At 47.0% G+C, this 24,696-nt stretch overlaps 1 protein-coding gene across 1 annotated transcript in view; it reads right to left on the bottom strand.

The window, feature by feature from the left end:
* Positions 1-20,968, bottom strand: part of PAX2 (paired box 2) — a 99,166-nt gene extending 78,198 nt beyond the window's left edge. The window contains exons 1-3 of the mRNA XM_067537347.1: positions 20,332-20,968; positions 16,665-16,833; positions 15,269-15,466 (exon numbers count right to left, since the gene is read on the bottom strand). Of these exons, the coding sequence (XP_067393448.1) occupies positions 15,269-15,466; positions 16,665-16,833; positions 20,332-20,374 (410 nt within the window). The 5' untranslated portion in view covers positions 20,375-20,968. The remainder of the gene's footprint in view (positions 1-15,268; positions 15,467-16,664; positions 16,834-20,331) is intronic.
* Between the last annotated feature and the right edge of the window lie 3,728 nt (positions 20,969-24,696).

Here is a 24,696-nt window from a genome sequence, read left to right on the forward strand (position 1 = left end):
CTCCTGTCTCCCTTCTGCATTTGACCTTCAACATGCAACTCTATCTTTAGTCCGCCCTTCTGTTAAATACACACATACACCCATAGCCCCACGCAGGAGGAGCAGCTTGGAGGTGAGTAAGCAGGGGGAAGAGACCTGTTTGAAAATAATTGGAGGCTGTTAAACAGAGGAACGCAGAATATCACTTGGGTAATGGAAATAAATTCCATTGTATTTGCATTTTAATTTTCCACATAAACAAAGGCCTAGTGTGTGCCGGTTTCGCCAGAATCACCGGCCGGAATTTAATTAGAAATGAAAAGTTTATAGGGCCCTCTTTAATGCGATTAATGCACAGTTAACATTTATCACATACATATGCTGGACTCGCCTTTTCTGAGCAACCACCAGCCATGAAATGAATTTCTTTTCAACTTTTTTAGCATGTGCGAGGAAGGCTGCCTCTGGAGAGGCGGTCCAGTGAACACACTCCTGACAGCTCAGTAAACTGCAGCCCTCAGAGGCTCTGAAGTCCCTAGTCACCAAGATAAGTTCAAGGTGGCTTGGAAGAAGCACGATCTAGTGGTTAAAGCCTGGCTTGGTGGTCTGGGATCTAGGTAGGATCCCGTACCATGAAAGCCCTATATTCTGGTTCTAATGCCACTCAGATATTTCCAGAGACGCTCTCCTCATGAGATTTCTGCCATTTTGGACCAAAAACTGATAAGAACAGCTCATGAGATTTCAGCACATCAAACCCATTCCCAACCCGCTAGGGCTATTTCAGCCTCTTCTTGCCTGAACCTCAAACCCTAACCTAAATCTAATCCAGATTGGAGTCCAGTTACTGCCTCCTCCACTCATCTCTAATAAATGGGGTAATTACATCTCCCTAATGGAGAGGGGCACTGTGGGGTGGAATTCATTAATGTTTGTAAAGTGCTTTGAAATCCTCTGATGGAAGGCATTCTAGAAGAATGATCCTAAATGTCATGGTGGTGGGCCTATTAGAAATCCAGACGCAGACAGACAGACAGATGATTCTTTGGCCCTGCTCAGTACCTTCCCCTGACAGATTGACACAGAGTTGGATTTTCACCAGTCATGAATACTGTGGGAACCTATGCTCCCTGCCCCACTCCAGCAGCAGGAGGGAATCGCACTTGACATGTCACTGCCTCCTCCTGGAGCCAGGAGGGTACTACACCTCTCCAATCATCCCCTGCCACAGATACTCTTCATTGTTCCCTCCCACTTCCTCTCTTCCTGCCCCAGCTCTGTGATGCACCAGGCTTTGAAGTCACCCCACACCCACCGCATGACAGACACTTTCATGTCTCTCTGACTTGCAGACAGGCAGTGTGATTAAACCTGGCCTGTGGACAGACATTGTGTTAGCAAGTTAAAGACGCAGCAGAGAAAGGGGGAATATGAAACCTCTATTGGTCCCTTGAGGAATGATGTCTCTTCCTTATCTTATCAGCTTCTCTTCACTCTTCAATTATAGTCTATCGAGATTGGCCTCTTAACCCAAACAAGATAACCTGGGTAATGGGGGCGGGGAGTCTGAGTCTGATGCATTAAACTATGGAGATTAGTGAAAGATATATCTTATACTGTACCCACTCCCATGTGTACCCTCCCTGCAAACACCCAGACACACCCCCTCATACACAACTAATCCCCCAACACATGCATTCCGTGTCCCACACACACTCTTCCTAACACACTCTGCCCCTACACAGCCCTTCTGTCATGTGCACTACCACACACGTGCACACTCCCTCATACACAATCTCCCACAAACACACACCTGCTGTGCTACACACACTTATCCATCCACATCATCTCAACACACACAATCTACTGCAAACACACACACTCGCCCATACAATCTCAGCACAACACACACTGCCATGCACACACTACCAGACATACCCACTAGCATTACACATGCTGCCCACCTCACATCTACATATTTTCCCCCAACACATGCATCTGAAATGATTTCCATAGTACGGCAAACATTGTCCCCAAATGCACCCAGAGAGACTCCTCCAGACATACTGCCTGTGCTAATTGTATGCTGCTGTGCCTGTGCTGTCCTCAAACACACATTTGTGGTACCGCACACACTAACAAACTCCTCAAGTACATTCACACTATTGCCCAAATGACAGACTATCACACCCATGTGCTCAAACAGAACCACAGACAGATCCCCACAAAACCATCCTCCAAGCACATACCTACTCCCACACATGCGCCACCACATGGACACAACTCCCAGCACATATCAATAGACACACGATACATGCTCACAGATATGACCCTCCCCGTTCCTCATATGGAATTCTGACACATCCCGTCACGTTCCAGTTACAAACGTAACACTCCCAGACAGACAGGTTTCCTCACAGACACACACATGCTCCTCCTTGTTCACGTTACAGTGCAGAGGTCATGCCTCACCTAAATATCCATGACAGGGAAGGAGAGCTGATCAAACATTACAAGCCCCAAGGTGTGCCCTCAAAAATGCACGCGTGTCTGTTGGGCCCCCACGTGCCTGCACTTGCATGCACAGATCAATCAGCTGCGCATCTAAGTACCCCGTGGCATGCACAACTGGTCCAGCAGGCGCTTTCTCTTTGGCAAAGATGTTCTTTTGAATGGACACAAATGATTAGCTTGAATGTCCACCGCCTCTTCCTTCCACTCTTGCTCCTACAGGGCTTCTTCACTCTTTGTATTCCCCAGTGTCACTTTGCCCCCTGCCTGCTCAGCTCAGGGGGTGTTTCCTCCCACACATGTCCACCTGTGAGCTGCAGGGTCACCGTACCGCACACTCCCCTCTCCAGCTCCCCATCCCTGTGCCCTCCGCTCTACCACGGTCAGCTGCCTCCCAAACATCAGGCACCAACATTGCATCTGCCTTAAAGGGGAAGTCATCTGTATACCTATTAATTTAAAAGTATTATTTCATCATAAAAGATTGTGTAACTCGCACCCTTTTATTCATTCATACATCACCCCTTACCCACACACACACACAAACACACACACACAGACTTGTCCACACACAAACTCCACACACAGTAGTACTCGCTCGCTTTCCCCCCACATGTCCGCATCCTTGCTGTGTACACACACCCAGTCCCAAAACCCCCAACGTATGAAAACACTTAGCCTGAGAGTGTCAAAACCATACAGGAGACTTGGATGCCAACACTGTACACTCCTTCCCTGCATCTCATACATCCCTAGGATGATATGGATGGTGGCCACGGCAGCTCTATGTCCAAACACAGTAGATTTATTTTCAGTGATAAAAATCAGGCTGAATTTTGCTTAGTCTTTCACTCTGTTCCTACCCTCTTGACCTCATGAGATGCTGCTTTCATCCAACGCCCCATCCTACAGCCGCCTTTGCTTTCTCCCACCTGCTATGGAGCTGTCGGACCCCAACCTTCCATTTAGCATTTGTTAAAGGGACAGCACCACACCCGTTTTGTCTCTTTCAAACTTTTGATTTGCTGTTTGATCAGTGGTAGGAGGAACTCCATCACATTGTTTGTAGTCCAATCTCCCTCCACTGCTACCGGCGTGGTCCCTGTGTAGGCAGCACACACACAACCCCCCACATAAATCCCTCCTTTGCACAAAAAAAATATCCCCTCCACATCCCCACTAGCCTCATATCATCTGCTCCCCATTCGTTTTATAAATAAAGGTCAACACTTTCAGTCCTGCAAATTTAGAGCTGGGCTTTTATAGCCATATTTAGGCAACCAAATGTGCATTTAAGAGCCCAGGCTTTGGAAATATTAGCAATAAGCACTATTATGCAGCTCCGTTGGGCTGCAGGGTTTTCTAAAGGCAGACCAGCCTGAAACTCTCCTTAAAAGAATTTTTAGAAGAGCCATGGCTTTTTATAAGGAGACAGTCCCTTTAAGATGCATCCAAATGTTAATGTCTGAAGGTTCCCTGGCAATTTAAAACAAGAGCTTGGGAATGGACAGAGTCCCAGGTTTAGCGTTTAAGGCCAGAGAGGCCCACCAGATCATCCAGTCCAACCTGCCGTATCTCACAGGCCACCATCACCATGCACCACCTGCATGCTGAAGCCAACAACTAAAATTAGACCAAATTATTACAGCCCACAGGAGACTAGGCCATTATATGCTTTGGGCAGAGAATAGGAGGGGGCCGAGGTGCACCGGTGCTCTAGGCCTCCGTTATGGCAGGGAAATGATTAAGTGAGATATACCCAGATAATCCTGGCAAGTGATTCACACTATGTGCGACAGAGGAAGGTAAACGACCCCCCACAGGTCACTGCCAATCTGACCTGGAGGAAAATTCCTTCCTGACCCCACACATGACAACAGTTAGACCCTACCTGAGTGTGAGATCACCCTGCCTTATATCTCATGCCCAACCAAAGGAAACAGTAGATCTGTTAATTGTTCAGCAGGAAAATGAGAGCTTTCTGTAGCAATCAAGGAGTTGAGATGTTAAGAAATTGGTCAGAAAATGGCTTTTCTGTTTTACACAAAACGTTGAGATTTTGAAGGTTTTTTTCATCTCAGATCAGGACAAAATTTTTAATTTTTTTACACAACAAAATTCTAAAAAAAAGTTGTTTTGGATCAATCAAAATGTTTCATTTCGAGTTCAATCCTATTTGCATTGTGTTTTTTTTTCAATATAAAATGAAGTAAATTTCAAATTGAAAAGTAGTTTCAAAACAAAAAAATGGAACTTTTCATTCTGAAAATGTGAAAATGCTTATATTCCAATTTTTTTTCCTAAACAAAATTTCATCCAAATCAATAACATTTTGGGAAAAAAAATCAGTTGCATAAAAATGGCATTTTCTGATGCAAAACTGTTTCAATAAATTTTTCTGACCAGTTCTAGCTGCTAACCTTCCTAATAAAAGCCGGAGGGGATTTTGTTGATGTTGCCAGAACACTGTTGAATCAGAGTCAGGATTTTGTGTACAGATTCTATGGAATAAGTGAGAACACATTTTGTGCCTTACTTGCTTATTTTGCCCCTTCTTCCCCTTTTCCTGTTGCATTATTCACTCTTGATTGAAGATGAGCCTGATCTGCAAAATTTGGATACCTCCCCCGTCAGCCAAAGTTGGAGGCTATTTGGCTCTGGGGTTTTGGCCTGGGCCTGTATTTAATCTTGGTGGGATTTGCTTCCTCTGCCAGAGATGGAACTTTAACCCCGTGCTCTGCAAAGGGGTGAGAAAAGCTGCTCAGGTGGGGATAGGAACAAGACAGGGAGAGTGCAAGGTAAGGACTGCGATTCATGCCAGATGGAGGCAGACCCCAGTGTGCGTGTGTTGGGGGCGCTGCTACAGGTCCTGGGTAGAAGGTGCCACACAGGAGCTGCAGCCAGAGAGATTATGGGAGGAGCATTGCTATAGGATGAGAGCAGCAGGCAGTGTTAAATTTCTGGTCTTCGTCCAGGGTTTACATGAGATGAAAACCTACTTTCCCTGGTTTTCCCCAATTTAACTTGGAGGTTTGGATAAAGATCTCATCAGCGACATTTTTGTAAAGTTATGTTCTGTGTAACAGCAGCGAGCCCAGAGTTATGCCTTTCAGCATGTTCTACTTTCCTCTTGCTTTGCACACACATACACTTCCTGCAACCTAAGCCATACATTCCCCGCCCTCAGACACACACACATACATACGAAGCCCCAAGGAATACATGCAATCCAGCCACATATACAGCTCGTGTGTACACTTCCCTCAATCTGCTCGCACTCCTTCCCACATGTACATATACAGACCTCCCAAGGAAGATATGTTCCCTGCATACAGACACCTAGATATGCAAAGGGCTTAAATTGTTATGGAGTATTTCCTGGGGACCCCACATCTTCCATCCCACCATCATGCTATGAAAACTCCAGGTGGTTTGAAAATATTTACCAGAGCTCTGCTCTGGACAGCTCCAGCCAAATTTACGTCCTGGATACACATGTATAATTAAACCAACACACATACACTCCACATGCAGTCCCTATACACACATCCAGTATACCCACAATCCCGCTAACTAAACAGACATACACCTTCCCAAAACCCACCCATCAATATACATACACATATACACAAACGTACCCATCTGCATGCGCATACACACACATACACTCTGTTCCTCACACTCATCTACAGGGACACACGCACAAATGCTGTCCACACATCATACAGGGTCTTTCTTTTCCCCTCCCCTGTCCCCCGCAACAGTTAATTCCCTCCATGGCCCCAGTATTGAACTATTGCGTTGTCCATTTCCCAGCGACAAGGGGTCTAGTTACAGGGTTATTGATTGGTTTTCATGCAGACAGATGGATCCATCCTGGTCTCCTATCGAAATCCACCTCCCTGGGGGCTGATTGTTGCAGCTCTGGAGATAGGACTGCACAAAGAGACCACCCTCTACACAAGCATCCTTCACCCAGGCCGCAGATAGTAATAAATGGAGCCAGGCTGAGCCGTAATAAAAGCAATTGAGAGGGGTACCTGGGCAGACGTGAGATTTATACCATCTTATATTTGATGTGATTGTTTTATTGAGTTCTCAGCACAGTTAGGATACCCACCTTGCTCTTCCCTATAGGCCGATGATAATTATGATGATGCTTTAATGGGAGAGCCCTAGCCATGAACAGCTTCCTTATTCTGCAAGACTGACCAGAGCTAGGCATGTATATTTGTTTAACTCTTAAAATGCAAGCTTTTTTCTGGACTGCCAGCAAGAGGAATGTTGAAGCAGACACACACCTGCTCGTTTTCCAGAAGAGCCTCAACTCAAACCAACACAAATGCTGCATTTGCACAGTGCCTAGCATGATGTGGCTTTGATTTGTGAATGGGACAACAATACAAATGTGAAATAATAACAATAACTCAGCCGCTGATTCAGTACCCACCTTTGGGTGCCCACAAATAATTGCAAGCATAAATTTCCTGGGTGCAAATGTTTCCAGGCGCAGTCTGACTGGGTTCCCCAGTGAGCTGCTTTGCAGCTTGCAGTCAGGTGCAATGAAACATGCACCCAGTTATTTGCACAGTGAAAATGGGAGGTTGCTTCTGAAAAATCACTCCCTATAACGTTTGATCAGCGGGGCCGTGGTATTTGCTGTTCGTCTCAAAGCCCCAGCTCCTGGGGTCAGTTGATTACATGAGATGCACAGCTCTCATTTTTAAAAAATAGTAAGTTCCTAGCCCTTGTGTTTGCAGAGGTCAGGTCTACACTATAAACTGACATCGGTATAGCCACGTGGCTCAGGGGTGTGAAAAATCCATACCTTGAGCGATGCATTTATACCGACCTAGTCCCTGGTGTAGACAGCACTATGTTGACAGGAGGGCTTCTCTCGCTGACATAGCTACTGCCTCTCACGGAGGTGGATCAGCTACATCAACAGAAGCTCGCCTGTCGGCATAGTAGCATCTTCACTGATGTGCTAGCGCGGTGCAGCTACAGCATTTTAAGTGTAGACTTGCCCAGAGAAAAGCTTGAAAAAGTGACCCGAGTGTGACCTAATGGCTCAGAAACCAGAAGGCAGGTAAAAACACCCCCAATTTTACTAGTGTTTTTTTAAAAACTCATGATTTTTAAGCCACTCTCATGACTTTTGCGCCCTAACTCATGATTTTTGAACACTTGGGCTTGGCAAATCTGCCTGTAGATGGATAGACCATGACAGATTAATTGGGGAGACATCGCCCCCCCGTTCTGATCAGCTTTTTCAGTTTCATGAATGATGGATTGACACAGCAAAGCAAAACAAAACCTTTCTGGCTATCCATAATCATCACCTTAATCAGCTGCACTCTGGGCAGGGTCTTTTACAGAATTCAGTCATGGCCTAGCTCAGCTCCTCATGACATCAGCTCCCATTCACCTCAGTGGGAGCAGAGTTAGGCTGATGCTGAGGGATGTTTAGTGGCCCTTCACACCAGGAAGGACACCAATGTACTTTGCTGACTGCACCCTGCAGCCCAGATCCTCAGCTAGAGCACTGACACACCTCCATTGAAGTCAATACCAATTTAATCCAGGCCGAGATCTGGCCCAGTTTAACTGCTTTCAAAGTCACATCTTGGTTTTTCGATATAACATGAAAGTCATTCGATTAGATACAGTTATGGAAAAGCAGGGGCTTTTCAATGGGTTTGATACAGGATTTCATTTTGTATCACTCATATCATACTATCATAAAGATTACAGATGGCCTATGAGATCATCCACTCCATCTCTCTAGCCACGGCAGGAGTGGTCCCTACATTTTCTTGTGCTTTTATCCCATCTAGTTTTAAATATTCCCAAGTAGTGAGGAATTCCTGGGGGAGACAGTTCCACAGCTTAATAGATCTCAGTACCAGGAACTTCCTTCTACTACTCAGTTTAAATATTTCCTTTCTCAATTTAATCCCTTTACTCCTAGTTATACCACTTTGTTCAACCCTAAATAATTCCTCTTCTTCAGAGAGTCTGAGCCCTTCAGATATTTGCAGATCATTATCTTGTCCCCCTATTTATTCATCTCTTAGCCAAGCTACTTATTCCTTTTACTCATTCCCTCAAGTCAACTGAGTTTTTTGGATAACAGAGGTTCCAATAAATGAGGTTTGACTGCATAGGACCCATTCACCCCACAGTGAAATGCAGCTATCTCTAGGGAGAAGTACAGCAGCTGTTCACAACATGCAAAAACTTGCATAAGCTTAACTCATGACAACACTGTACCTTCTGGGATATCCACGCTAGAACAAAAGGATTGGGATTTTTAAAGGCAAAAGGTATGTGCAGTCTCTGAATTTATGGGTTGTACAGCAGGAAAGATAAATGCCAGGAGCCCATTCATTGGGCCATATAGGAAAATCAGAGGAAATGTGATTAACTCAGTCTGTGCATCTCAATATAAGCTGCCAATGGTCAGATGTGAGGAATAAAACAAATACTGGTGCCACAAGCAAAAATGTACTCCTTTAACTGAAGCAACATTGTCTATGGTCTCAGTTTTATGGGCCTGTCCTTTATTTGCAAGGATGGAAAGGAGATAACACTGATGGAGGGGAATCTGAGTTTAAGAGGAGGGTGCCCCTTGTAATGAAGTCTTATGCGACTCAATCACATTCTTTGCTCAGTTGAAAGCAATTGGGAATAGGAGCTGTTCTGCCTTGAGAGTTCTCCCTGGTGCAGGAAACTGAATGGAAACCTGGTACCCAGCATTAGATCAATGGGGAGAAGGTAAAAGGGAGCTGACCCCTACTGGGATCCAGAAAGAGTTTCTTTTGTGTGTGGGAAAAGGTGCCAGATTGAGAGATCTGAAAGCAATGGTTCCTATTTACCCAGACAGCAGATATAGCATTAGGGCAAGCGATCCTCACCCCTGCCCTCCATCACTGCATTACAGGAACCCCCCTCGAGTCAGAGGCTAGTTCACTCCACCAGGCCCGGTTAATCCCTGGCCTTTCTGCTGAGACAGCCAAGAAAGTGGCTGATTAGCACCAGCTGTGGTGCTGCATTTATATGGTGTGGACACTTGCTGATTAGGGACTGGACTGAGACACACCAGCTTGTTTAATATAGACCATCCGATAGCTACTCGTTTCAGTCGCCATTGACCTTGCTCTCATTACTGATGCTCTGAGTTACCCAGAGTCCTCAGAAGAACTAGTATCCATCATCCAAGAGTAGCAGATTTTACATCTACTGAGCGGGACAAGGAAGGTGGCAGAGACACAGGGACTCAGCCACGAGTGACAAAGATGGGGCCAGAGTCTTTGGGCAAAACTACTAACAGACTGAATTACAAAATGTGTGTCCTACAGAGAGAGAGAGTTGGGTTTGGATAGATAGATAGATAGATATGGGGATGGACAGATGGATGGGCAGAGAGATGAATCAATCCTTGGCTAATGCTCCAGGATTGGGTCTGTAATAATTCTATGTTGAGCTATATAGGACCTTTTAGGCAAAGATCGTGAAAAGTGGCTTACAAAGGTAGTCATGCAGTGCTTAATTTGTGCCAGGGCTTGCCAGGGCTTGGCAGTTCATAGCCCCGACACCTCTGGGCTTGCTGCATCAGTTATGAAAGTAAAAAAATTGCTTGAGCCCTTGGCACCTCTTTCATTACAAATTAAGCACTGTAGCTAAGTATCTTATTTCCATTTTACGGAGGGCAAATCTAATGCACAGAGAGATGAAGTGACTTTCCCAAGATCACATGTCAGGTCAGTGACAGCGTCGGCAAGAGAACCAAAGTCTCCCAACATGAAATCCCCTGCTCTGATTGCTAGACAAGGCTGCCCATGGACACAGACAGTTTATATCCACATGTGCAATATTTCATAATACAACAAACACAATTCCAGGGCTGATATAACCTGAATCAATCTCTGTCTCTTTCCATTTGTATTTATTAAAGAACATCATAAAAGGAGGCAGAGGAGAGATCTACAATAACTAGGAATCATTGGCCAATTGTTACATAACGTAACAGAAAACATTTTCCAAAACCAATCACATAATTCTAGAAGTGCACGTATACTAGATACTTCTTGGGAGGGAATTGAAAAAGCTTTATCCTGCAACTTAGCACATGACAGTCCATCTGAGGTGTATCATGTCCGGAAAACTGCATACCCTGCCATACTCCAACTCACAGAAAAACACACAGTCCAACAAGTAACCAATAAGTACGCAGACTGACTATAATATTATTCCACAAGCCTGTGACTTCTGCATTCCTCAGGTAAGGATCATGCCTGTTACTCACTGACTGCAAATCTAATAGTGCTGAAAGCCACCGCAGCATAGCTGGAATCGAGTGGCACATTGTCTATGGGCTGGGTTGTTTTGTTCCACATCGGGGAGATTGTATAGCATATTGAGTGTTAGAGGGACGTAAAAAAATAACGCTTCGAATAGAATGGGAGCTGCATCCTTAACTATGGAACTATGAACTCGGTTCCATGATGGGCTCAGCAGAGCTATTCCCACTGAAGCACACAGCCTAACTGTACAGATTTCAGTGGGTTATCATTACATGCATAACCTGGGTTCTTAGGAGTCTCCAAAAGCAACACAATGAAGCTGACACCGTCGATAACATGAGATAGCTCCATCCCAGCGGGAAGTGATATCCAACACCCGAATTCATACTAGAGAAGTAACTGTACTGCTAACAGCAATGCGGATGCAAACCCAGTTTAAATAGTCCCTACTTAAATGATCATAGATAACCAGTCTACTTCCATGTGATGCATGGAAACTCTCTCTAGATACTTGAGATCAAAATTCATTGCTTACAATATAGAATTAGAACCTTATGTCACTTAATTGCTTCTCAATTATATATACAATATCTATCCTATAGATATATATTAAACTTGCTCTAATGTATACTATATAATATATTAAATGTGTACTAGAAATCTCCCTTATTAGGCAACCACCCATTTTGAGACTACCAGTTGTAGTTTATTTTGTCCATTGACTAACGCATTGTGTATATTTCTTCTCCACCATTAATAGAAGACCACCAATGGGTAGGCAACTGATTTTTATTGGTGTCTGGAGGGCTAAGATAGATTTTTCACTGTACTATATATGTATAGCTCAAACACAGTGTTGTGGCATGCAGGTTACATCAGCCTAAATTTGGGATGATCGCGTTACTCACAAGTGGCCCAGCCGAGAGTGAGTTATAAATGCATGCTGATAAATCTTTGACTATCCAACATGTATTCTGTAGGTGCCAGAAATTTAAAAGAAAATCTTTTTAAAACTGTTTTATGGAGATTTTAAAAATTCCATTGGGACTATGTTTTGTATCCTTTCACCTAGAACCCAGGTGCCTTTGTTAGTATTCTGTGCAGCACGCAGAAAGAGCAAAAACATTTAACTAATATATTTTCAGAACCTCTTAAAATGACCTAGAATAGCTTTATATATATATATAGACATATACATATAAATGTCACACACAGCTTTAAAGTCTTATATATTTGGTCTTTCTAGGGACAAAAGCTAGTTCTCATTTCCTGTTAGAAAACTGAGATTCTGCCATTTCTGCAAAGATCTAATTTCTAGAGTCCCGAGACACTGGACTTTAAACCCATCATTAGTGCAGGACTGAAAACTGCCCACTTTGGACTCTGGGCCAATATAATTTTGGGGGTAAATTCTGCATTGTGAGGGAAAGGAAACATTTTTGTGGCAGGTTGATTTTAAGAAATGGCATCTGTCTGAAGCCGCTCAGGGAGTTGGGATGTTAGAGTAAATCCAGCAAAGACCAAATTGGTGATCAGAGGGCAGGTGGTGACTCGGCAGTTTATCACACATATGCGGTCTACATGATCTTTTTATTTCTAAATGTGTGCTTTGACAATGGAAGAGAATGATAATTTGCATTTGAATTATAAACCCAACCCTGTCTCTCTCTGCTGTCTTCCTAGTGTTGCTCGCATTGAGGTGAATGGTGAAACTTGCATTGTTAGTGGAAGCAGGATGGGACCCTTTCATTCTCTCTATTTCCTGTGCTGCTGTGGTTCTCTCACAACACAGCACTGTGCTCCTTCCCAGCACACATCCTAAAATGGTGCTTTTTCTATCATTGGCGGTGGCCCTGGATAGAATCATTTCCTCACAAGTCTGGGATTCTGGGAGCCCTGCAGAAAGTTAATGGGTGAACGGGAGGGAGGTTGGGCCTGCATTGTGAAAAAGATTGAGGAGAGTTTTCATCACCAGACCCTGAACTGATCCCAATTTTCCTTGAAAATCTCACACTGAAATATTACCATGGTGGGAATCGGGGCAGCACAGTTGGGCCTATTGGAAATAATAATATTTGGCATTTATAAAGCTACTCACAACCCCAAAGAGTTTTAGGAATGTTAGCTAAATACAAGCCCCCAATCCCTGTGAGATAGGTCAGTATTATTAACTTCATTTTAGAAGTGGGGAAACTGAGGCACAGAAACATCAAGGCAACACAGCAAGTCAATGGCAAAGGTACAATTAGAGCTAGAAAATGTGGCTCTGGCCTTGTGCTCGAACACAACACCGTGCAGCCCGCTGCAGTTCCCAAAGAGGTTACAAGCCCCTCTCCAGTGGGTATTGGATGTCCATATGCTTTAGGCTAGCTAAAGCAGCATGCACATTCCAGCTAAGCAGACTGCATCTTTGCTGCTCTCCGAAGGAATCAAAGACCCTAAAACCTTTCATCTGGACTTCCGAGGCATTGGCTTAATTTATTTTAGGAATATCTGGCTGTCCTTCCACAGCTGCTTTGTAAGGTGTCTGAATGTCAAGCTGTTATTATTTCAATACCTGACTGAGAGAGTAACAGGGATGTGGAGGTTTTTTAGGAGGATGTATAATTACCCGATCAGTATTATGTTACCCTGTTCATAACTTAATAACCATTTTAATACAGATGGCACACACAGGGATAATTTCCAGGGGTAGCCTAGCAGTATATTACAGAGACGGTGTGTCTGAGGGAATCTTCTTTAGCCAAGGTACATTCCACCAGCTAATTCTACCTGCTGTTTTCAAGATGATTTGGGATAATTCCATATAATTTGCAAAATATTAAAAGCCATTTATACAGGATGCCATTTGGGGAAATATATGCTGTCTGAGTTATTAGACTTATTTTCATAAATCTCCCATGGATAGGGCAAGACAAAAATACTGTCATGTTTCCCCATATTTATTTTCCCTTTGGTTGGTGTGAACATACAGGGTTTTTCAAAATCCTGGCTGCACTTGCCACATATACGTGTAAATATACAGGCATATGCACGTTATGCATGCACTAGACACTACTGTGCTGGTCAGTGTATATGTGTCTCTAAGGTATGTGTATATATACTCTGTGTAGTGTATGAATTTGTGAGTGGTGTTCTCTGTATGTGTAATTGTCTGTGTGTGCATGTTTGCGTGTGTGTGTATGTTACTCTGTTGGGGTGATATTTGTATCGGAGTGTGCAAATGTGTGTGGTTTTGTGAGTGTGCGAATATATGTGTTACCGTGTTTCCAATGGGGTGTGTGTGTGTGCGTGTGTGAGTGAGCATGTACAGCCGTGTGAGTGTTTGTATAAGTGTGTTGTCGTACTTGGGTCGGTGTGATATGTGTATGTGTGTGCATAAGCATCTTCCTGTGTGTTGCACATGTGTGACTCCCTGCTGTATGCAGAGTGTGTATGTTGCTAATACATGATTGTGTGCAACACAACATCTTGCAGCATTCCCGGTTGTGTCACCTGGAATAGATCCTTTTTGCCACTGAAAAGCTGAACTGGGGTTCACTCACTCCCCCAAAGAAAGGAGTCTCTCCCTCAGTGTTGTGTGTGTGTGTGTGTGTGTGTGTTTAAATCCATCCTGCTGCAACCAAAACTCCGGCAAGGGGTTGTGATCTGTGCAGGTTTGAAACAGCAGCTAGAAGGCTCATGGAGCTCTGCCCTGCCTTCACAAGAGGCGTCCTCTCTGGCTTAGCAGCTGCCCCTGGGGGTGGGGGGAAGGAGCCTCTTATTTGGGAAGTGAAGTCTGTTTGTTTAAGATAAACAAACATTTGGTGCTTTAATGGCTCAGGAGTGCGGGCTGTGATTGTCTTTAGATATGGGAGCTTTTAATCTTACAGTCTTAATTACTGAAAACACTGGCATTCCGTGACATGGAGGGAGGGAGCCTTAGAGAAGCAGGGGAGAGGAAAGCAAGCCTCCTGGCAGGTGCCTACCCCTGCCACGCACAACCTGGCAACACACACCGGCGAGGAAAGCCCCGTCTCTCTGACCAAACCGGTCCCTGCCCCGGGCCGCCCACGCACGCCCGGTCTCCGAGCAGGTTTCTAACGCCAGCAGGCCTCCGGGGAGCAAAGCCAGGGGCAAGGGCTCGCCTCGGGGCGGAGGATGGGGGTCTGCTACCACCGGGGACTAGCACAGTAACTGCAGGCTCAGTGTCGGGGGCTGGGAATTCAAGGGCTGCAAAGGAGGAGGGGGTGGTGGTCAAGCGCGTTGTCCCCCCCCCCCCCAACCTGTAGGTTAAAGGAACTGTCTGTCTGTCTGTCTGCCTGCCTGCCGGGAGAGGGTTATGGGGGCCATAAAAGGGAAGTGGCGTGGGGGAAGGGGCAGCTGTGGGAAAGGGGTCTCGGGCTGGAAAGGGAGGGTGGGAACGGGCCGGGGGCTGGCCAGCCTGTGGGGCAGGGGCCGGGCGCTCGAGCCAGGCCAAGGGGCGGCCTTACCTGTTGATGGAGGAGACGCTGGGCACTGTGTCGTTGTCGCAGATGCCCTCGGCCAGCAGCCGGTCCCGGATCTCCCAGGCGAACATGGTCGGGTTTTGTCTCTTGTACTCGGCGATTTTATCCACTACTTTGGGGGTCGCCACTTTGGGCTTGGAGCCGCCGATCACGCCGGGCTTAATGCTGCCGGTCTCGTAATACCTGCGCCAAAGCAGCGCGCAGTCAGTGCCCGCGGCCCGCCCTGCGCCGGCACCGGGCGGCTGGAGCTGGGCGCCGAGGGCTAATCGATACCCGGCAATCGGCTGCCACACAAATTCCTCCCCAATTGCCAGCTAAGGCTCCCCCTCGCCCCCCCTCCCAACCCCGCAATTCTACCTGCCCTTGCTGCCTAGCAGAGCCTTCCCCACCTTTGGCCGGGGGTGCCTGGCTCCGGGCTGGGCGGCCCCGCTCCTCAGCGGTCGCTGGGGCGTAGGGGCACCTGGTTTGGGGGCCATGAGGGCAGCGGAGGTGGAGCTGCCCCCTCGTGCTGCGGTATGTGTCGAGGGGCACGGGGGGGGGAAGGGTGATCCTTTTTCCAGGCAAACTCCAGGCCCAGCCAGAGATGGGGAGACAAAACCCCAACCGTGGCCCGGAGGGATGTGGACCACCCGGGGCAGGGGAAAGGGCAGCCGGGTCTGGGGAGGGATTCTAAGGCTGGGCTGGGATGAGGAGTCCAGGGAGGCAACCAAGTCGCGGAATCGTCACCCCCTTTTAGCGGGTTTTTCTCCTTCTTCCCTAGCTCCCCTTTCCCAGCCAGTCCCCCGCAGTCCCCCATCTTTTCTCTCCTCCCGTGGAACAGCTGTTCTGGCTTTGGAGCAGAGAGCTACGGGCTTTGCCTGGGTGTGCAAGGGGGATTTCGGGGTTCCTTGTTCATCTCTGGCCGTGGCACCCCACGTTCCCGGGTGGCCATGAGCTCCGCAGGGCTTGGACACCGGTTTTGCAAAAGGCAGGTCGGAGGAAGGCCCGGAGATGAAGGCAGCCTGTGTCCTTAATGCTAGGAACATGGAGACAGCCCCAGGCCGGGCTCAGAGAGAGGTTTCCCCATCCGCTCGAGAGATTTCACACCAAATTTGGTCGCGGGCGTTTTTTAAGGCTGCTCGGTAGATTGTGGGGTGGGGATCTCCCCCCCCCCCTTTTCTTTCCGATTCACAAAATGTTCCTGCCTCAAGTGTTTTCCCAGGAAGGGGAGGGAGAGGTGGCCCTAGTGGGGGGAGAACGGTTTGCTCTGCAAATTGTACCTCTCCCCTTTCAGGCTCCCTGACAACCCGGGGGGCGCAGAGCCGATTTTGGGGAGCCCGAGGGGATGGAAGAGGAGGGGATACACACAGAGCTTCCCCGGCCGGCTTCACTCGTGCCTTACCTGCCCAGGATCTTGCTGACACAACCGTGGCTGACCCGCAGCTGCCTGGAGATGTCACAGGGTCGCACTCCCTGGTGAGCCAGCTCGACTATCCTTTGTCTCACCACATCAGGTAGGGGCCGGCCGTTCACAAACACCCCCCCGAGCTGGTTCACTCCCCCATGCCCTGCTGGGGAGAGAGAATAAAAAACACAACCACCCACGCACACCAAAAACACAGCGTTAGTCGGGGACGGTGCGACCCGCGGCGCAAAACCCCCAGTGACTAGCTATGAATGGGTGCTATGAAGGGAGCGAGGTGCGGGGAAGGGGGAGGAAAAGAAAGAAAGAAAATCAAATACACCCTAACCCAGAAGAGAGAATATTTTACGGATTTCACTTTCCCCATTCACACACCCAGCTAGTCTCCAAGGCAATTGTGTCCCTTCATTCCCACGATCTCTAAAACGGCCTGATGGAACAGCAGAATTTCAAGGGCCCTTGTGGGGACGAGCACCGAAACAATACCAGCCCCCACGCTCGTTCCTGCCCGAGGAGTTGGGAAAGATTTTCTCCCAAACTCCTGCGTTTCGCTGCCTAGACTCCAGCCAGAGCCCTTTCGGAATCCGCCTTCTTTTTGGGTTGCTCCTTTTCCTCTCTTCCTTAATTCGCATTTCATGATTTTCTAGCACATTGTCTACCGCACTTATTTTTGCCACCCTTGCCCCGTAGGATTTTGACCTGGCGTAACTCGTTTCCTCTGTTTATTTTGGGATAGATATAAATTAAAGGGGAAGGAAGGAAGGAAGGAAGAACGAACGAACGACGGAACGACAGAACGACCTGTCTTTGTGTCCCGCAGACAGTAATAGTTTATAAAACAAAACCTCTCTCTCATAAGCTTTTATATCTTTTGGGGGCGGGGGGGGGGGGAGGGAATCCGTCAGGAAAAAAAAATCTGTCACACTCGCCTCGATTTTTTTAACAAGGATTCTGTTCGAGGGGAAATAAAAATTCCCCATTCAACCCTCTTCCAAACAAAACCTCAGCTCTGCCTTCCACAGGGCGCCTGAGTTGCCTTTTCCCAATAACACTAATCTGGATGAATACAGGGAAGATGAGCTTTGCACCTGCTAACCGTTGTCAGGCGGGAAGGGTAAGGAAGGAGGCGATCTCTTCATTCGGATCTTAGCAAAATACGATCTGTATTTGTAAGGACTAAATGTGTGCGCGCGATAGCAACGTTGCAAGTGCACATTGGTATACATGTGTGTGCCCATAAATACGTGCAGAGAGTACATCTTCATTGGCGATGATCCCTCTGTAGCTATAGCGATATAACATCCTCACCCGGGATAGATAAAGATGTGGAGTGTGTGTATACTGTATTTAGCGCCTTCCTTTCACACAGACCTAACCTTCTGCAGCTTCTCCTGGAAAGAGATCTTCAGCTCCTTTTGCAGTTTGCTGAAAAATGATCTGTTTGTATTTTTGCTGAGTTTTTTCTCTCGTGCTTTTGACACTGACTTATTGGCTCTGAACTTAGTGGGAACTCTCATTGCCCTGCGATCGATCCAAGACCTTCTTCACAAATAGAGTTTTTTCATCTCTCAGACCCCCCCAACCCACCCCCATTAACACCCTCCAAAGCGCCCTGAGCATAATCCCAGGATGGTTTTTTTAGACCGTTTTTTTGGGCCCGATTGGATTTTTAAAAACCCCTTTGTTAAAAAAATGTTGGGGATTACTGAGTGGGGGTAGTGGACATTTCTTCTCCTGCCCCCTGTCTCCCTCCCCCCCGGAACAGTTTGAGTCTTTCTTGAATGGTATGTGTGTGTGTGTGTCTGTTTTCTTCATTTGTCCAGACCACCTTTTGCACATGTTGCCTCTAAAGTTACAAGCCAGCAATTTCTTCAGCACTTCACTGATAAATAATTCAAGGCACCTTTGATAACTCGCATTACAGAGTATTAAAAGGCAGCAGATGCAAAAAAAAAAAAAAAAAAAAAAAAAAAAAAAGATTAAAAAATTAAAAATTCAAATTATTGCACCCGGTGTTTTTCCCCCCAATGGGCTTGTTTTAATTTAGATCGGTACTTTTCAAACCTTATTTCTCTCTCTCTCTCTCTCTCTATATATATATATATATCTGTCCCTTTGAACAGAACACATTTTGCAGTCTGTATATATGTGTATGCTCGTGAGGAAATCAGCGCCTATGTGTATTATAGTTGCCAGCTAATATAGATATATATGATATAATATTTATATATTTGGCAAAAACTGAATCATACATTTTTTTTAAAATTCGGCAGCAAAAATAAAATGTTCCCAAATCATACTGGGATTTCTTTAACTCTTTCTTTAACATCCGCTGTGTTGTGAAATATTTCTATCGATTAAATATATTTTTCAAATTAAATTAATTACGAAATTATCGTAATCAATTAAAAAGAAAGTGGGTTTGTGTGGGTGCAAACAAAATATCTCCAAATGCTAGTAGTATTTTCCGTGAATATACTCGGGAAACAATATTTTTTCCCTAAGCAAAATCGCTTAGAAAGCAAGCAATTTTGAAAAGAAATAAAGCTACATCCAAACCTCTTCGTGGGCTTTATACTTTTGCTCCTTTTCTTCTTGCAATCATTTTTTTTTTAAATCCTAAATATTTTTTGTATCCTTTAAATATGGGGTTATTTTTATACAACTGGCAGGGCGCGTCTTGAAAAGTTTCACGGTCCAAAGTTACAAATTGTTCTTAATTATTCATTTACTGACTCAATATGGTCTCTATCTCAGATTTTTATTTTTATTTCTTTTTAAATCCCTGAATTATTTTCCCTGCCTGCAGTTGGATCAAATGAATTGTAATTTCATTATTACAATAAATGTCATGGGGTTTTTATCCCTTTGCACTCCGTCCTTCGATTGAAATGGGTTTCTTATAGACTGAAAACATATCAGGAATCCACGTTCTTGTATGTCAATAATGCATTTAAAATGCATCGCAGGGATCTGATAAATAAATAAATTTAAAGGAAAAAAAGGAGGAATTGTGACTTCTTAATAACCTCCGAAAATGCCAGATTTCCCAACAATATAATTGTCCTCTTTCCCCCCAATTCATCCTTAAAACAGACAAACAAACAAACAAACAATAATCTTTCTATTCATTTTAAAGTGACATTTACCCCTTCTTCAGTTTAAAGGGGAAAAAACCCAGGAAGAATCGTGCTTCCATGCATACATAGGTATTTAAAAAAAAATTAAAAATAAAGCTTTGACCCAGGTTGCAGATTAAAATATAAAAGCTCAAAAATACAGCAGGACCCACGAGTCGGAACCAACTACTCCCCTCTGAGGCTCGATTTGCCAAGTGGATTTGGAGCGAGATCTGATTTTGTTGTTGTTGTTCCCTTTCACGCACGCACTCATTCCCTTCGGTAAGTTTGGGGGGTCCCCAGGCACCGGGATCCCCTGTGTGAGGATCTTAGCCCCAAAGGAAATGGGGGGCGAGCTGTGATAGGGGGTGGCAGAGAAAGGCAGGCAGGCGTTTCGGACCCCACCTGGGCTGGGGTGAGGCGGTAGAAGGATGGGCTGGCCAGGGGGCCCCGGCCAGGTGGGGAAGAATGGTTGGGGGAGGAGGAATGGAGGGATGCAGTGGAAAGAGCTGGGCCCCGGTACTCACGGTGCATCGCTGAGAAGGGGTCTGCCTTGCAGTGCATATCCATGGGGAGGCAAAGGAAGGGGAAGAAATCAGCTGAAGCCGCCGTGTCGCCTCTAAAACTCAACTTCAAGACTTAGGGGAGAAACAAAACACAAGCCCGGCGAGGGGAGGCCGGGGGCGGGGGCCAGGCGTTCGGCCCCTGCCCGGGAAGCCGAGAACTTTCCGGTGGGGGGGCTGGCTCTCGGGGGGCGAGGCTGGGCAGAGCAAGTGGAGGTTCCGCCAAAGGTTCTGGTCAGCAGAGTCCCAGCGGGGAGCGAGAGGCGGCGGCCGGGGGGCAGGTGAATTTCATGGCTGGAGCGCTCGGGTCAGATCATCCCAGGCAGCCGGGGCAGCGAGGGGCTGGAGGCGAGGGCGCGTCTCAAGCGAGGTGACGATGACGGCGGTGGCGAAGCAGCAGCGGAGGATGATGCGGCTTCCCTTCCTCCTCTTCCTCCGCCAAGTCTGGGGCTAGTTCATGTAAGTTCAAAGTGGAGTAGCAATCCCCGGGATCTCTGCGCACCGGCACCCCCTCCCTCCTTCCCCTCGCCGCTTTCTGCTCTCCAGGCAGAGGGTCCCACTCCTGGCACACTTTCTCACGCGGTGGGATGTGTTTGCGAGGAGCTTTGGCTGGAGAATGGAGCCTCCTCTCCCCGCGTGTGTCTCTCTAAAAGCTGCAAAGCCCCCTCCAGATCCCCCCCCCCCACCTACCCCCAGCTCGCCCTCCCCCTTTGCCGGGAGATGGATGACTTGTCAGACAAAGGCAATAGATTCCAACACTCTCTGATTCGCCAGCGCGCAGAGACCGAGCCCGGGCGAGGAGGTCCGTGCTTCTGTCACTCTCGCGGAGGAGAAGGGGGAGGGGGGAGAGTTTGGGATTAGAACTACAGAGAAAAACGAAACTAGCAGATAAGATAAACTCCAGATAAAGGGCTGGAGAGAGGACGGGGCGCTGAATATTCCGGGGAGATTAGAGAAATTGTCTGATTTCCCTGCTGTGTTTGTGGAGCTTCGAACTCCCCCATTTAAGCGCACACACACATACACACACACACACACACACACAGCGCTTGTTAGTTTCATCTTTTCTTTCTTTCTTTCTTTTTCTGGCACCCTCGCCCCGCCTTCTCTGAAAGTGCTTTCCAGCTTCGGGATCCAGGAGATCTCTCCTGCCAAAGCGGCTGGGATTTGCTACACATCAAAGCTTTTCTCGGTGTTTAACTTTAAAAAAAAAACCAAAAACCCACCCCACCCTCCCTTCTTGTCTCGCTCTGCAGCGGCATATTTAGGACGGAGAGATGACAATTCCGGTGGATACAAAGTTTCTTCGATTTTGCGCGCGCCTCTGTCAAAATTAGGAAAATAAAATAATCCCGAGTCCCTCTTTTGTTTATCTTTTTTTTCCCCCCAGGCGTAGGATTTATAAAGTATTTCGGAAACCGGCCTAAAAGTAAAATCTAGCAAGGTTAGAGAAGCAGGAGACAAACGCCTACCTGGGGATAATAAACACGCAGATGTGAAAATGTGACAATTTGCTGGGAGCTCAATTTTTGTTTCCATGTGTGTTTATCGTCGCAGGGAACGCTGTTCAGTTCTTCTCTCCCTATCTTGGGCCGTCCTTTCCCACCTCTTTGCTTAACTGTCACAAGATAGCTCCTTGCTTTTCTAACTGGTTAAATAAAGAATCTCCGAGAGATCTTTATGAAATATTTTCCACCGTCTCATAAATCATTTTGGCACTTCAGCTGATGTTTTATCTCTCTCTCTCTTTCCCCTGAGTTTGCAAAGCCTGATTTAAAAACATTTTCGACACTATATATGGTTAAATGCAGCGAAAGAAAACAATACATGTTTCCAGTGGGTACATTTTAAAAAAAACCTCAGCTAATCCAGTGGAAACAAAAGGATGAATACTCCCTCCAAAGGCTACATTTTTCTTAGGGTTTGTTTTCTGTTTATGGAGGTTTGGAGCATTTGTGGTCGGATTAGTACTAATAATTATTAGTGCTGTTGCGATGAATGCTATTTGTATTGATTATTATTAAGCCTGGCATTAATGTGATTTTCCTCCGTGATTTTTCGAGAAAATCCCAGGCGGAAGTTTCCTCCAGGTGCAAAGTTTGGAAACGGTTTGTGAGTGATTCTGGCTCCGAGCCCCTTGAGTGTACGCACGTTTGGAAATACTCCGGTGCAGACCACCATTGCCTCTGGGTTTTTGGGAGGGTTTCTTTTGTTTTTGTTTTTGGGGGAGGGGGGAGACCTGTGCCCCTTTCTAATGCCCCTTGCTCGAGAATTTATTTCTGCCCTTTGCAGCTTCCATAACCCTAGTCTTCCCTTGGCAAACTCCCCACTCTGAACCCCACATCCCTCGGCCAGCCAGTCAGCCAGCCCACCCCCACCCTCCCTTAACCCTGCTGCCCTCTTTTCACTGACTCCTACTTCGCTAGCTGCCGTGCTCCACTCTCCCCGACTGAAGTGGTAGATCAAAGGGGAATCCTCTCCCCGCCCCTCACGCACTGAGCAGGTGGGGGAGGCGGGCGGAGAGGAGGAAGGGGGCAGCGTGTAGGACTCTACGGCTGCAGGCGGAGCGGGCCTGACTGCTCCGAATCAAACCCGCTGCGAGCGAAGGGGGTGGGCGTTCCATTCCCTCCCGCGGCCTGTAGATGGCGCTCTCCGGTTTGGTTTTGGGGACGGCTCTCTAATGTCACTGAATCCGCTTCCATCGCCGGGAAAAAGTTTCAGATTTGCCGGATTTGAACTTCATCTGCCACCCAGTAGCCGCAGCAAATATTAGCAAATGGGGGGGAACCTCTGACACCCCCCGGCCAGCGCTGAGCGGAAGGAAAGGGGAAGGGGGGCGTGGGGGAGACACACGCAAATACATTTGCCGTGAACTCTTCTCCCCCCAAATAACTTCTGTGTGCATCAAATCAATCGCTTTAACCCCTATGTCCCAGTCGGACAGCGCCTCTCCCTGACCACCCGCCCCAGGGACTCCAGCTTTCAGGGGAACATCCTGCGCTCAGTCATTAGCGCTTCGGGGGGTTCATTTTCTCCTCCCCGAAAATGATCTCAGGGCTTTTTATAACCGCTGGTTGTGTGCTAAGGAGAGGGCAGCTTTCCTCACGGGCGGGGTCAGAGCAGATACATTTCTCCCCCAGCCCGCGGGGAGTCGTCGCTCTGCCCCTTTCCTCCACTACCCGCCCCACATTAAGGAAGGAGCCGGGAACGCTGAAACCGGATCGAGCGCCGGCGCCAGCGGCTTGCCCAGTTTAACGAAACCAGGTTAAATCGGGACAATTTTCCCATGTGGAGAAGGGAACCTTTTGCTTTCCCAAGAGGGGAGGAGATAATCTTAGAAGGCTCCCCCCTCCCCCCCCCCCCCATACCAGGCCGTCACCTGGTGCCCCTTCCCTCCCCACGGCTTCCTGGAAGAATTGCTTTGTCAACATTCAAATCCACAGAACAATTTTATTTGCCGGGGGGGAGGGGGGGGGGAAATATCCACAAGGATCTATGAGAATATCCCCCTCCCACACACACACATTTAATTATTCGGGATCAGGAACAATGCCGAATTTTAGAGTCTGCTTAGAGCACCCACTCCTTTTTAAGTGACTCCCCCAAACCCTGCTCCCACTCGGTCAGGGTTGATTGCTTTTTCCCGTCCGACTTTAAAGGAGCCTTCCTTTCTTTCTTTCTTTCTTTCTTTCCTTTTTTTTCTTTTTTTTCTTTCCAAAGAGAGTCTCTCCCCTTCCCCAACCCAACCTCTCCCCCCCTCCCCGAAACATTTACACTTCAAAAGAGGCGCCGGCCTCTCTGCGGAAATTTCAAGAAAAAATAAACTTTTGGAGGAGTTGAGATGATACCGATCTTTGGATTTGCTTCATTAGCCGCCTTTCCCCGACTGATCAAGCCAAGATCTTTGCTGTTGATCCCAGGTCCTCACAGCACTCCCACCCCAGACACCCCCCAAAGCCCTGCTCAGTTCCCCTCAAATTCGCGTTGCATGTTCTGGGGCTGGGGCAGATCTCCACACCTGGCGAGGTTGTATTTTCTCTCTTGGAAGAGAGTCCATGAAACGTTAGTTTTAGCAACCCCCCCCCCCTTCTCAGTCCCTCAAAAGTGTTGGGGTGGCGGGGAAAGGAGAGATTACCGCATCCGAAAGCAAGTGGGGAAATAATGACCCGGGCCTTTTTCTTCATTGCGTTTTAGGATTCGGGCCTTTTTAAAAATTGTGTTGGCTGAGATCCTTATGTCTAAAATCGTAACTCGCCCCCGTGGTGGCTGGTGGGTTTATGTCTACAGCTAACTGTAGGTTGGAAAGGCACCGAACCTGCTGCTGCAGAT

Source organism: Emydura macquarii, unplaced genomic scaffold, assembly GCF_026122565.2.
Source record: "Emydura macquarii macquarii isolate MOO-44397 ecotype Brisbane River unplaced genomic scaffold, CSIRO-AGI_Emac_v2 contig_67, whole genome shotgun sequence".
NCBI classification, from domain to species: Eukaryota; Metazoa; Chordata; order Testudines; family Chelidae; genus Emydura; species Emydura macquarii.